General features: G+C 46.9%; 2 protein-coding genes across 3 annotated transcripts in view; one reads left to right on the top strand and one right to left on the bottom strand.

Moving 5' to 3' along the window:
- Positions 1 to 12,507, bottom strand: part of klf8 (Kruppel-like factor 8) — a 27,894-nt gene continuing 15,387 nt past the window's right edge. Inside the window, exons 3-8 of the mRNA XM_037269465.1 lie at positions 10,931 to 11,077; positions 5,562 to 5,825; positions 5,238 to 5,475; positions 4,340 to 4,451; positions 3,592 to 3,731; positions 1 to 3,367 (exon numbers count right to left, since the gene is read on the bottom strand). Of these exons, the coding sequence (XP_037125360.1) occupies positions 3,186 to 3,367; positions 3,592 to 3,731; positions 4,340 to 4,451; positions 5,238 to 5,475; positions 5,562 to 5,825; positions 10,931 to 11,077 (1,083 nt within the window). The 3' untranslated portion in view covers positions 1 to 3,185. The remainder of the gene's footprint in view (positions 3,368 to 3,591; positions 3,732 to 4,339; positions 4,452 to 5,237; positions 5,476 to 5,561; positions 5,826 to 10,930; positions 11,078 to 12,507) is intronic.
- rbm41 (RNA binding motif protein 41) overlaps positions 12,339 to 12,507 on the top strand; it is a 16,488-nt gene continuing 16,319 nt past the window's right edge. For both annotated transcript variants that reach the window (XR_005100152.1, XR_005100151.1), the window contains exon 1: positions 12,339 to 12,353. The gene's annotated coding sequence lies outside the window, so the exon portion shown is untranslated. The remainder of the gene's footprint in view (positions 12,354 to 12,507) is intronic.

The following is a 12,507-nucleotide window of genomic DNA, read 5'->3' on the forward strand; positions in this document are numbered from 1 at the left end:
TAAATTGCACCAAAAACAAGTTTATTCTATAAAAGAAGGAAAGAGGATGAGGAGTAATCATCACAAGTATACAGAAGAGAAAAACAAAGGACTTTTTAAACACCAGAGTAGAATCACAGTATCAAAAAGCTCACGTTTCTTTTTTTCCTTCCGCGTCCATCTTTACATCTCTTTGTTCTGTACACAAATACAAAAAAAATATTCTTATAATATTCTTCTCATTATTATTATAACCATAATAACTGCATTGCACTGAGTAAATAAAGAGTACTGGCCCGCTAAAAATTACTGCATTCATCAGGGAGGGGTTAAGAAAACGTCAAAGATAAAAGCGGCGATTGATGGCGAGTAAGATGCGCAAAAGTGGGCATTCAAATTCTACTTTTTAAAATATGTTTGTCAAACATACAGAATAGGTTAGGCTAGCTAAACAAGCCCTCCCCAAAAAAAGATAATTATCATCAGCTAAAAAAAAAAAAAAAAGGTTTTGGGCGCTATTTATGATTGTTCAAAATAGTTTCATCGAAGCTACATATGTTAGCAGGTATAGCTAAACATGGTTAGTGTCTATTTTGGGGATTTTTGCGTGATATGACTTTGATCATTGATAGCAAAAGGCAAGCCTGGTTTCTAAAACGTTAGCATTTATTGCTAATTGGCCCACCAAAATCAACACAGAATCAGTACCCCAAATTGTTAGCTTTTGGTGGCTAGAATTCAAAATAATAGAAATGATTGCGTTGATTGAACACACCGCAATAAATAGTTTTGTCACTTGTGGCTGCATGCTAGCATTTTAGCATGTTTTTTTATTTTATTTCACGTTCTTCTTTTTGTAGAAAAATGTGAAACAAAACAAAAATTGACAAATTGGCACACAAAATCGTCAAAGGGCTAACCACTAGCTTGCTGTTGCTAAAACAAACATCGCTACCCATGTGGAACTTTTTTCTTTCCTTAAAGGTTTTGTGCAGAAGTGATCATATCCAACTCTTTTATTTTTATAGGTAACGTATTTGTATCCTCAAAAAAGCCAGATGTTTCGCACGCACACACACACGCACACGGCGACATGCTCGCCAACGTCACTAGTTGAAAACAAGAGGGCAACTCTCCATGCAACACAAATATGCACAACACAACTGGGACCAATAGTATTATTCTTATTATTGTCATTTGTAAGAAACTACAAAAAAAGTTGTAAAAAAAAAAATGAGAGGGAGGGAAAAGGGAAGGGGTTCACATTATCTAGTCAGTGTTAAAAATAGAACTCCACCCGTTACATTTACTTTTTAATTATATACATTTATGTACATGGATTCTTTTTTTTCAACTCTGTTTTCTTTTTCTTGTTGTTGCCGTCTTTATCCTTAATGTTTACAAAAGAATGCATAAACTCTTCTAGAAAGATGTGCTTTTTCCATTTTCTTGTTCTAGTCAGACCAAATAAAAAAGGCGGGAAACGCGCAAACAAAAATCCCTCCAAACAAGAATCGGTTCGGATGTTTTATGCGTCAAAATTGTACGTAGTTTCTCGTCTCATTCTACCGGAAATTCACAGAGCATTTTCGCTCCCGTGACCTAGTTTTCAAATTGTTGTTAAAGTCGCCACTCTCCCCTCCCCAATCTTGAAAACTTTTTCCCCCCCTATAATCCCCAACTTCGGTTCAAGCTCAACGTGCCCAGAATGCACACTCGTTAAGTTAAAAAAAAAAAAAAAAAGATGTATTTGTCGCAAAACATGCAGACGAAAAAAAGAAACATGCGCGACCACTTGGCAAAGTCGGGTAAAAGTTCCCGTATTTCCCTGCGATAAGGTTTGAACTTCTCCGCCGACCAATACTTCACAGCGTTTAAAAGACGACCAAAGACCAGAAATAGTTCAAAACGACAAAAGCGAGACTCTGCCACAAAGGTTGGAAAAGCGTAGACAAACCTCAACGATAACACGCAAATACTGTTTTTGTTGTTAAAGTGTGTGCAGGATATGCAACAAAAAATGTGATGGGAAAAGTCTTTAGAAAGTTCACAGTTGTCATAGCGCGCCTGAATTGATAAGGAGTGTCTCAAAACCCGACTTTTAGATGGCAAAATGAAACAGCGCACCCCGAAGGTGAACTCTGTGTCAATTTATACTGTAGGAAATTCTGCTTACGATGAAGACCCTAATGAAACCCATGAGAAATGTCGTCTATTTTTCATCATAGTTTAAATGAAACGCCGCCGCGCTTCATGGATTAAAAATGGACTTGTGCTGCAGTGAACCACTTTGAACAATGCCAAAATCAACACAGTTGGACTTGGGCGGTCGGTCGGTCCTATTGCGAAAAGCTGCAACAAATTTGATCATCTAAAAGTAAATGCCGTACCCCAAGAACGACATGTCTCCTATCGTATGCCTGACAACAAATTTGTATTTTCATTCAACCTGGCAAAATGTGCTATTCAGGCTTTTAGATATAAAAATGAAACACCACATCCCAAGGATGAAATCACTGTCCAACCTTCCCTGTGCATCGAGACAACTTGACAAATGCATTAAAAAAAACAAAAAGAAATTGAAATCCAGAACAAAATGACTTGTTCAGGAAACTACTTTTAGACCATAAAAATTAAACACCGCACCCCCGAGGATATAAAAAGGTCAACTCCTGTGATGCAACAAAAAATAATCTATCAGCGTTAGGAAATTGAAAAAAAGAGAGACCCGGTTGTCCAAACATCTACTTTTATGATCAAAAATAAAATGCCGCACCCAAGGCAAAAAAAAAAAAAACGTCATCTCCTGTGCTACAATGTGACAACTTCAAAAATGCATTCAATAGGTAGGCCAGTCCTGCGATTGGGGGGGAGGATGGGGTGACGTCCACAAAAAATGTCTCGTCCAGCCTTCTACTTTTGGATCATAAAAATGAAATGCCGCACCCCAAGAAGGAAACACATCTTCCGTCACGACCTGTGCTGCAGCCAGACAGCGAGCGTGCCCGATGCATTCAAAAGGATTGCATTCCTGCCAGAAAAAGAAAATGGGGAAAAAATGTCTGGGAGGACGGACGGACGGATGGATGAGTGGAAAAAGAAATCCCCAACCTCCATTAATGCCTGGTACTCCTGCAGAAGAGGAGTCCGAGAACTTTGTTTTGAAGGCGACGGGAGAAAAAAAGCCCAAATCAATCCAAAAGAGTTCACATCATGACGTGGCGGCGGCGGTGCAAGGACAGGTGGTCGGAGCGCGAGAAGGAGCGGTCGCACTCGGTGCAGCGAAAGGGCTTGATGCCCGTGTGCTTGCGGAAATGCCGAGTCAGCTCGTCGGAGCGGGCGAAACGCCAGGTGCAGCCCTCCCAGGTGCAATGGTAAGGCTTCTCACCTGTACAGGGCAGGGCGAGCAAATGTCAGGCAGGCAGGCTTAAGCACTTTCTTCAAGTGATCGACCGTCATTTCCGTTCGCTGCTCTATGATTTGCCTTTCACATTGCATGAAGCGAGTTGACTTTGAAATAAACAATATCAAATTCCCTCGTTTACACCGTTCCTAATGACAAGGTAGCGAGCGCATCGACGGAACGTCAGCTGTCAGAGTTTCCGTATTCACCTGTGTGTATCCGTCGGTGAGCTTTGAGGTGCGAGCTCTTGGTGTAGACTTTTTTGCAGCCTTCGTAGTCGCACATGTGGATCCGCCGCCTTTTGACATCTGGGGAGTCGGGGTCCGCTGGCTCCAAGTCCAACATGGACCTGAGGGCCAACAGAAGTAGACTGAAATGTTGTACAACGTACCCCCCAAAAATGGTGTGGTAGGCAGTGAGTCTGGAAGGCCACCAGGGGGTGCCAAATAGCTACTCAAGTCACAACCGAGATACAATCGTTTTTTTTACACATCAAGTTGTCTGTATAGTGAGTGAGGGTTTTTGTTTATTTTGTTTTCATTAACTTTGCATTTTATTCCTTTTCTTTTGCACATGCTTTGTTTCTATGATGACATTTCATGTTTTACATATTGTCAATTACGTCCCATTTTGGATTGGTTTTAAACTGTGTTCCACCTTTTAAGCCATTACAGAGCCTTTTGTTCTTCTATGGGCCCGATAAAGGAAGGTCAGTGACAGGCAACTTGGAAAATGAGGTGTGGCGTACACACATGTGCACTCACACGTCCGATAACAGCTAAGCTCCAAGGTCCACACCCTAACTTTCCGTTAACACCGCAACGCCTCGCCCACGTAGGTGTGAAGAAGACACTCTGACTGATTTCCAGACTCAAACAAACGAGAAACCTTCCAGGACCGATGAGTTAAATACTTTTTTGCGTGTAACGCTAATAATAATAAATGCGGTGCGCTCACCCTGCATCGAGGCTCTGGGCGCTGATTGACGCCGATCCGGACTCGGTTCCGCTCTCGACGTCGCTGTCGCTGTGATATTCCACCGGAGACGTCGAGCCGGGCTTAATGCGAACTGAGGAAAACAAGGCCAGGCAATCATGCAAAAACGTACTGATGTGACGCTACATTTCCATGACCCTGTTGGCATTACACTGCACGTTCATACCGTGATGTTTACATTGGTTACATCACATTAGCTTCTGCTATGCTAGGTTTATGCAATGTTACTTTGCTCATGTTTTCTTCGTTTTACATGACCTTACTTTATGCTTTGCCCCGCTTGCACTGCTACATTACTCTGCGTTATGCTATCTTGCGCTAGCTTCTTTTGACCTCCATGAGCTTACGCTACATGACTTATACGCTGCTATGAAGGGAAACATGAAAAGTTGAAGTATACTGTAGACGTAAACTGGAAGGGTAGAGAGTTGAGTGGAAGCGTTACACCCTGCAGGATAAACAACGTCCACCCTGCACGGAGGCGAGGGAAGGATCGAGGGTGTGGCACGCTAAAGGAGCGATGGGTGCAATTTGGTGCCGAGACACGCACATAGCAAAATGAAATGTTCTTCCTCTCTGGAGACAATGATTCCACCCACTCCCTCTCAGACACCGCCCATTTCAAAGAAAAAAAGGAACATGCACTCTTAACCCTCACTTCCTCGCCATAAGGTCTTTGCCTGAAATACGTATATGAATAGAATGAACACCGAGATGACAAGCTAGCTAGCAAATAGCTAACTAAATGTAGTGGTGGCTCCAGCTACTCTTTCGCGCCACAATAAGTTCAGATAAAAGGTACAGAAATGACAGACAAGTAATTCATGGTCTATGAGAGGCATCGGCCGGCGTTCCTGACCTGAGCCTTCCGACCGTCCGTCGCTGCCAATGAGCGGCACGGTGATGGCCGCGGTGGCGGCCACGCTGTCTGCGGGCACGGCGGTGTAGACCAAGGGTAAGGACTGCACCACCACGGGGATGGTCTGCAGCTGGCCCACCTTGCTGGGCATGCTGACTGACGGGATCGTGTGGATGACGTGCAAGATCTGTTGGCCGCCTGCGCCCTGCGTGGCCAAAATGGAGCCCGGCGATAAAACCTGGGGGGGGGGGGGGCAAGTACGTCACCCATCAGTTCTAGCGAGTGTTGACGCACGCTTTAAAAGTTAGGCTAGCTGTTATTCACCATGGATCCTATGGACTGTACGTTGGAGGTGACGGGCGTGGCCGTGAGTCCAGGCTGTGCCAGGCCGCTTCCCGGCGCGGGGTTGACGGGCACGTTGACGGTGGGCAGCGAGGACGAGCGAGGCTTGTGCAGGGACAGGTCCACCGGTTCCGTCTGGTCCTCGGTTGGGCACGGGCTCGGCGAGTACGGCTCGGTCTTGCAGCTCCGCGCGTCCGTCTTTGCGTCGGGGTCACTTTGGTGGGAACGCTCGTCTCCGACGTCGGCCTGACAGACGAGGAAAGAACAACGGAAAATTCATTTTTGGAAAATATGACTTTTGGGGACAAAAGTTTACTGTTTGATCGGAATGTCGCGCAATCTATAATAAAAACATCACTTTGTTTCATGTGGCCTAGTGGTAGAGTGTCCGCCGCCCTGAGACTGGAAGGTTGTGGGTGGCCGGCCGGCCGGGTCATACCAAAGACTATAAAAATGGGAGCCATTGCCTCCCTGCTTGGCACTCAGCATGAAGGGTTGGAATTGGGGGGTTCGATCACCAAATGATTCCCGAGCGCGGCGGCGCTGCTGCTCACTGCTCCCCTCTCCCCCAGGGGATGGGTCCAAATCACACGGGGATGGATGGGTTCAATGCAGAGGACGAATTTCACCACACCCAGATGTGTGTGTGAGACGATCATTGGGACTTTAACTTTTTTGAACTTTTTGCCGTTTCGGGTCGTAAGTATTTCATGATTTCTTTCTTGTTGTCATACTTTCTCACGAAGCGACACGTCGTGACTTTTAACCTAGGCGAGGAGCTGAATGCTAACTAAGTCTTTTTCCGGCCGGCAAGGGCCTGCTTTTCCCCGCCCGCATGTCGTTGACGGGGGAAAACAATGGCCCGCTGTGTGGGATGCAACCAGAAAGCAGGCTGAGGGGGGAAGTGAAAAGACGAGAAAAAGAAGCACAAGAAGAAGAAACTGGCCTCCCTCCAGTTCAGTTGAGCGTGGCTCAGCTCTGGGCGAGGGCCAGGGCGAGGGCGAGGCCTCTATTTGGCCCTTTTAGATCGGGTGACGCGGGACAACCGGAAGGCCGGGCACACGAGCACACACACACACACGCCAAAATGTCCTCTCCTTTTCGTAAGTTGAACATGTCGGATAGGAGAGCAAAGAGGTGAGGCGGTGAGAAGAGACTAAGGGGGAAGAGTGGGCGGGAAAAAAAGGGCCTCACGTCGCCATGGAAACTGGGGAGCTATCAGCCGCCGCCACGTTGTGGCACTCCTTTGCCTTCCCCGTCCGGCAACACCCTCGTCCGTCCTCGCTCACCTTTCTCCCTCCCTCCCTCCCTCTCGACATCTTCCCGCTCGCTTGCGCCAACCACACCCTTCCCGCCCATGTGGCTTTTGCTTTGCCGCCATTTTGTGTGGCGCGCTTCAGAAAGTGGGTCAACTATGTCCTCGCCTCACAATTCATTCACGCCGGCCGACCACGGAAGGAAATGGCGAATCGATGGGATTTACACGGAACCCGGCGAAGGCAGGATGCCCTTTAGCGCGTTGGGCTCCCGTCCGTCCGTCCGTCCGTCCGTCCGTTCGTCCCTTTAAGGTCCCCTGAAGATACTTCAATGTATTGTATTGTTTATTCATTTCATGATTTGACATTTACTTGAAATATGTTCTAATGTTATTCTCATTGAGAGTTTTACTATTATGAATGATTTATACTCGGTTATCATCGGTTGACTTTAGTCACCAACGGCAATGGCGCAGCACGCCGCCGGACAGTCTCATTAGCTTTCACTTCCTGTCATTTTTGCTGGCGTTTTTCTCGCTCGGGGCGCCAATCAATAGGCCGAGGATTGAGGGAGGGGAGAAAAAAAAAAAACCACTGGCGACTGTTCGTTTTCATCAACATGTGCAGCTGAGCGGCACGGTCGTTACGCTCGGTTATCAGAAAAAAAAAAGAAAGTGAGCAAAAACAACAGCTGGCTTGGATAGAAACCACAAAAGATGCCAGCAGGCCGCCTCTCCCTGGCCTACGCCCACCCGCCGGCTGCCTCGCCCACCTGTTAGCGTAGCCCGCTAGCCGCACCCTGACGTTACCTAACCCAACGCTGGCGCTGTTGACGCGGCGGCTGCTTAGCGACACCCAACGCAAAGTCATGGACTTCGCCTGGGGAAGAAGACCTTCAGGCTCAAAGCATGCAGTGAGGAAAGAAGAACTCAATGGACTTTTTGAGACTTTTTTTTTAACTTATGGTGCAAAATCCGATTCACAATTTGTGGCACAAGTGTTTTCCAAATTTGCTACGTGCTAAACAATGGCGCTCTATTGTGTGACATCAGATAGTCATGACAACATTGCTAAAACATTATCCAACGAGTTGTGTTACATTTTCAAACAGCCACAGCATGTAAGACCTCCTCCAATGTTGAAGTGTGTGTTTTCCTTCAAGCCAAAATGTAGTAACATCTTGCAGAAAAAGTGCACAATCATTTGTAAAAACATGACAAACGTTTTGTTATTGTCAGTCGGCATCGTTAAGGTTAGCGGTCGACAAATGTGGGTTTGTCACATGGTTTCTTCTGCCAAAACTGCTGGACTCCAGTTTAAACTCTGCAACCCCACTGGTGGCATGTCCGGACTTGTTAGCCAGTGAGGCGCTAACAAGAATTTACGAGCATTTTGCACCAAAATTGCTCTGCTATTTGTTCAAATGGCACTTGATTTGGTGTCTGGAGTGGTCAAATCAATTGCGATGAACCCGGGATGTCTTTCCCCTGCGCCTTCTTCTCGTCGGAGCTCTGAAAACTCCCGTTGGTCTCGAACGCACCATATGTGAGTGATGACATCATCAGCCCGCACCAGCTTAGGCGTCGCCGCATTTGCTACCGCGCCTTTCCCACTGCCCCCCTCCCCCATCCATCCCCAACAAAATTGTGCATGGTTGTGTCCTTTTGCTGATTTGTCTCACACACGCACGCACGCACGCACGCACGCACACACACACGCAAGCAAGAAAGCCTCCTGGCTCGAGTGCGAGGCCGCTAACCTCTCATGACAAACACGTGTGCAAGTGTGTGTGTGTGTGTGTGATTGCTGCCAACGTCGTGCATGACTGCTCTTGTTTGCTGTAGGACAACCGACTTGTTTACGTGCACACACACACACACTCACACACAAGGCCTTGTTTGTGCGAGTGTGTATAGCAGAGAAAGAGAGATTACAGAGCTATTCAGTTTGCTATGCTGGTAGCTATTCAGCGTGTGTGTGTGTGTTATTGGCTGAAGTGGAAAAAGGTGGCAGAGGGAGGTGCGGTGGGAACGGAGGAGGGTCTGGGAGTCTTTTTGGGCAACTCCCGCCGCTGCGGTTGCTACAGCGACAACGAGCGGAAGCGCAGTCCGGCCGCTGCCCTCAACACATCCTATTCGGGGCGAGGTGATGTTAGAAGAAGAATGGAGGTAGAGCAGGAAGCAAGAGCTTCGACCCATTGAAGGTCCAGGTGGTGAACTTTGAACCCGACGTTTAATTTAATGAGGCTGACGCAGATGCTTGGTGACCAATTTTATCCAAGGGGAGACGAAGGGCAGTGAGAAAATGGGGCCCGAAAACAAAGACGAGACTGGGGATGGGACTGTGTACAGATCAGATCTCTGCCAAGGTTCAAATCTTCATAGCTAGGATTTTTTCACAAAAATGGTATCATAACTAGTAATTGTATAGCATGTAACGTCCAAACTTGCTATTAATCATGTATCCAAGAGGAGACTTAGGGCAGCAGCAGCAGCAGCGGCAGCAGCGGACTGCAAACTGTGGAGTATAATACTCCAGGGTACAAAATGGTCAATTAATGTTAGCATGTGGGCTTAATCTGGCTTTATCTCAATGTGTATCCCCAGATGTTCATGGACACATTATGACCAAGAAGAGACCAAGACTGTGGAGTATAAAAGTGCAGCAGCAGCAACAGGATGAGGTGAGCATTTTTGCAATTTTCTCCTTTCTCTCAACATATGCTTCAATGACAGTCAAGCTGATTGTACACACACACACACAAACATTCAATTTGAACTACCTCTTAAAAACAAACATCCTCACTGTTAGTAATCAGATGATGTGTTCACTGACCAACTGAGCCTCGACAGAGTCATGTGATTGCGACGTGAAATGAAAAAGGGTCCGAGCAGTGGGCCTTGGGGAACTTCTTGGATTCAAATCGCTCTGCTCTGACGCTTCCTGGAACAAAGGGAAGTCTGTCTTTGGGGCTAAATGTGCCACAAGTCTCATTCTATTTTCCACAAGATGAACTTTTGACCTTTTTCACACAGTCAGAGATCATTGGACAAAAAGTGATGGGAGAAGTGCAAAACACAAAAATGTGTCATATCCACCCTCCTGTCTGTCTAGTTCATAAATAGCAGCAAAAAAACTCACTGGGCTGAAGATGAGATGCAAACATCATCCGAGTTCCTGGTGTACTTATCTCGCCATCAGAACATGGCTGGGCGTCTTCATCCCGCATTCTCACATACCGTCGCGAGCATCGGCACTTTTCATGTCGCGTCGGCAATCTCTGGGATCGGTCTCAAACTTTTAAAGGCAAAACATGCGGACAGCACGTCCCCACACATTTTATTTGATATAGGAGTTGATCTGGTCTCATCACCAGACACAAACCCCAACCTGCTATCTACTTACTAAATGCTAGCCACTTGACTACTAAGTGACAACTGCTACGATCTACCCTATTCACAAAATACATGATTCCATTTGCTGGATGCTAATTCCTCAAGGCTAACAGATACTCACTGTTATGCTAGCCACTCGAGTCCATCCGCTTGACTGGGGGATATTAATGGTCGGATGCTGACCGTAAATGCCCACCACTAAGCGCCACCTGCGTCCACGAGACGCTGCCCGCTTGATGCCACCCTCCAGATGCTAACTGCTACACCTTATCAGCTCGATGCTACTCGGTAGATCAAGGGTGTTGAGCTCAGTTTTGCCGCGTACCGCGTTAAAGTCGGTCGGGGTCTCTCTCGGAGGGCCCGGTGTGGCCGGCGGGATCTGGGGTCTGACAGCTGTCCACTCGATAATAACCGCTATATGTTCATTTCTAGATGCTACGCGCAAACTGCTCGTCGTCGGATGCTAGCCGAGACGGGCTAGCGTGTACCGACCGGTGTGTACTCGGCGCTGCATGCTAACCTCGAAATACTCGCGCTGGTTGAAAAGTAAGGGACAAAAATGGGTTTTTAGACCCATTTTAAAAGCCGCTTCATGCTAACTGCTGGATGCTCATTGCTAAAGCACTCTATGCTAACCCTCAAATGGACCCACACCCACCACACTTCCTCCCCCCCCCCTTTCTTCCTCCCTCCTCCTCACCGTGCACTCCATCTCCTCTGGCTCAGCTTTGATCTGGACTGAGGGCATGTCTGACGCCTCCTCTCCCTCCTCGTCCTCCTCTTCCTCCTCCTTGGCCGGTGAGGGCGGCGCGGCCTCCTGCGTCAGGGCAGCGACCGGCGGCGGCGGCTGCTGCTTCTTCTTCTTCTTCTGGGCACCGCTCCTCCTCTGAAAGGAGAAGGAAAGTGTCATGGACAGGAGTGAAGGTAGAAAAGTTGAGGAGGAGGAGGAGGTAAGACATGAACATTTAGTACCTCACTTTGATGAAGGGAGAGAAAGGATATTTTTCAAAGGACAGAGAGGATTCGAAAGAAAGAAGAAGAAAAAAAAGGAGGCCTAATGTGGAGGCTTCCACTGAGGGAATGAGGAGCCGGCGAGGAATAACAAGCCAGAAAACGAGAGCGAGGTTGGGAGGGGGAGCAGGGAGGAGTCGCCCCTCCCTCCCTTTCAGCCAGGCAAGCGGACACACCCTTTTCTGGAAACGCGCACACACAATGAGGTGTGGCTGGCGAGGCCTTTTCTGTCCGCACACACGCACATTTACATAAGTCTCAACTCCTGATAAACAAACCATTTCCTCAAAGAACTTCCTCGAATGGTCACAACAACGTAGCAGACGGTTCAAAAGTAGCCCAAAAGCAAATGCCACCTCCAAACCAAAGATGACCGTAACGCAAGTCAGCGAAAGGCTACTTCAAGGGCCAAAAGTGATTTGAAACAAAGGTAAAGAACTGGACATGCCACGCCCCGCCCCGCCCCTCAGCTCACCAACACAAACCAACCAACCAACCAACCAACCAACCAACCTCCTTGAGCTTTCAAATGCTCCACCTTCCATCCTCCGACCTATAGCATATTTAGCATGAGCGCAATAACGATCTCATAATCACTTGAAACGTGTCGTCACAGGACATCACAATACTGACTTCAAAGTCACTAGCTAAATGTGCCTTGGAAAATGGCCGCTTTGATTCCTAAAGAGGATATTTAGTACATTGACACGTGCTCCAAAAATGATGACGGTGTGACAAAATGCACTCTGGGATGGCCTCTTCAATCGGAGTAGACTACAACAAAGATTCAATTTCATTTGAGTACGGCAAAGTTTGTGGAAGTAATAAACAAACATGTCAGTTACTGAAATAGATGTGATTATTTGTATGTTATGTGGAACTGAAAATGTTGATGAATAATTTTCGTTTGGATTAAAAAAGGTCCGACACAAAAGTGAAAGCAATCGCTTACAATTTAAACGTTTTTGTAATTGGCACTATTTTGTTGTTGTTTAGCACTGAGTTGATTTGGCGTTTATTGTTTTACGACCGAACACATTTCTTCCAGGGTGTGTCTGAGGAACTTACAAAGGACTCCATGTCATCTTCTTCTTTGAGGCCAAACAAAAACGGTACGAAGAAAGCAACACTGTTGCGCGTACACGGGGAAGGAAGGAAGGAAGCAATGAACTAAAAGCAGTCTCAAAGTGCATCCACCAAAGTTAAACTTGCATTAAACGCTAACGAGAGTCACACAGCGCTGGAAGTAAAAACGAGTGGGCGTAT

This window comes from Syngnathus acus, chromosome 14 (genome assembly GCF_901709675.1).
Source record: "Syngnathus acus chromosome 14, fSynAcu1.2, whole genome shotgun sequence".
In the NCBI taxonomy this organism is placed as follows: domain Eukaryota; kingdom Metazoa; phylum Chordata; class Actinopteri; order Syngnathiformes; family Syngnathidae; genus Syngnathus; species Syngnathus acus.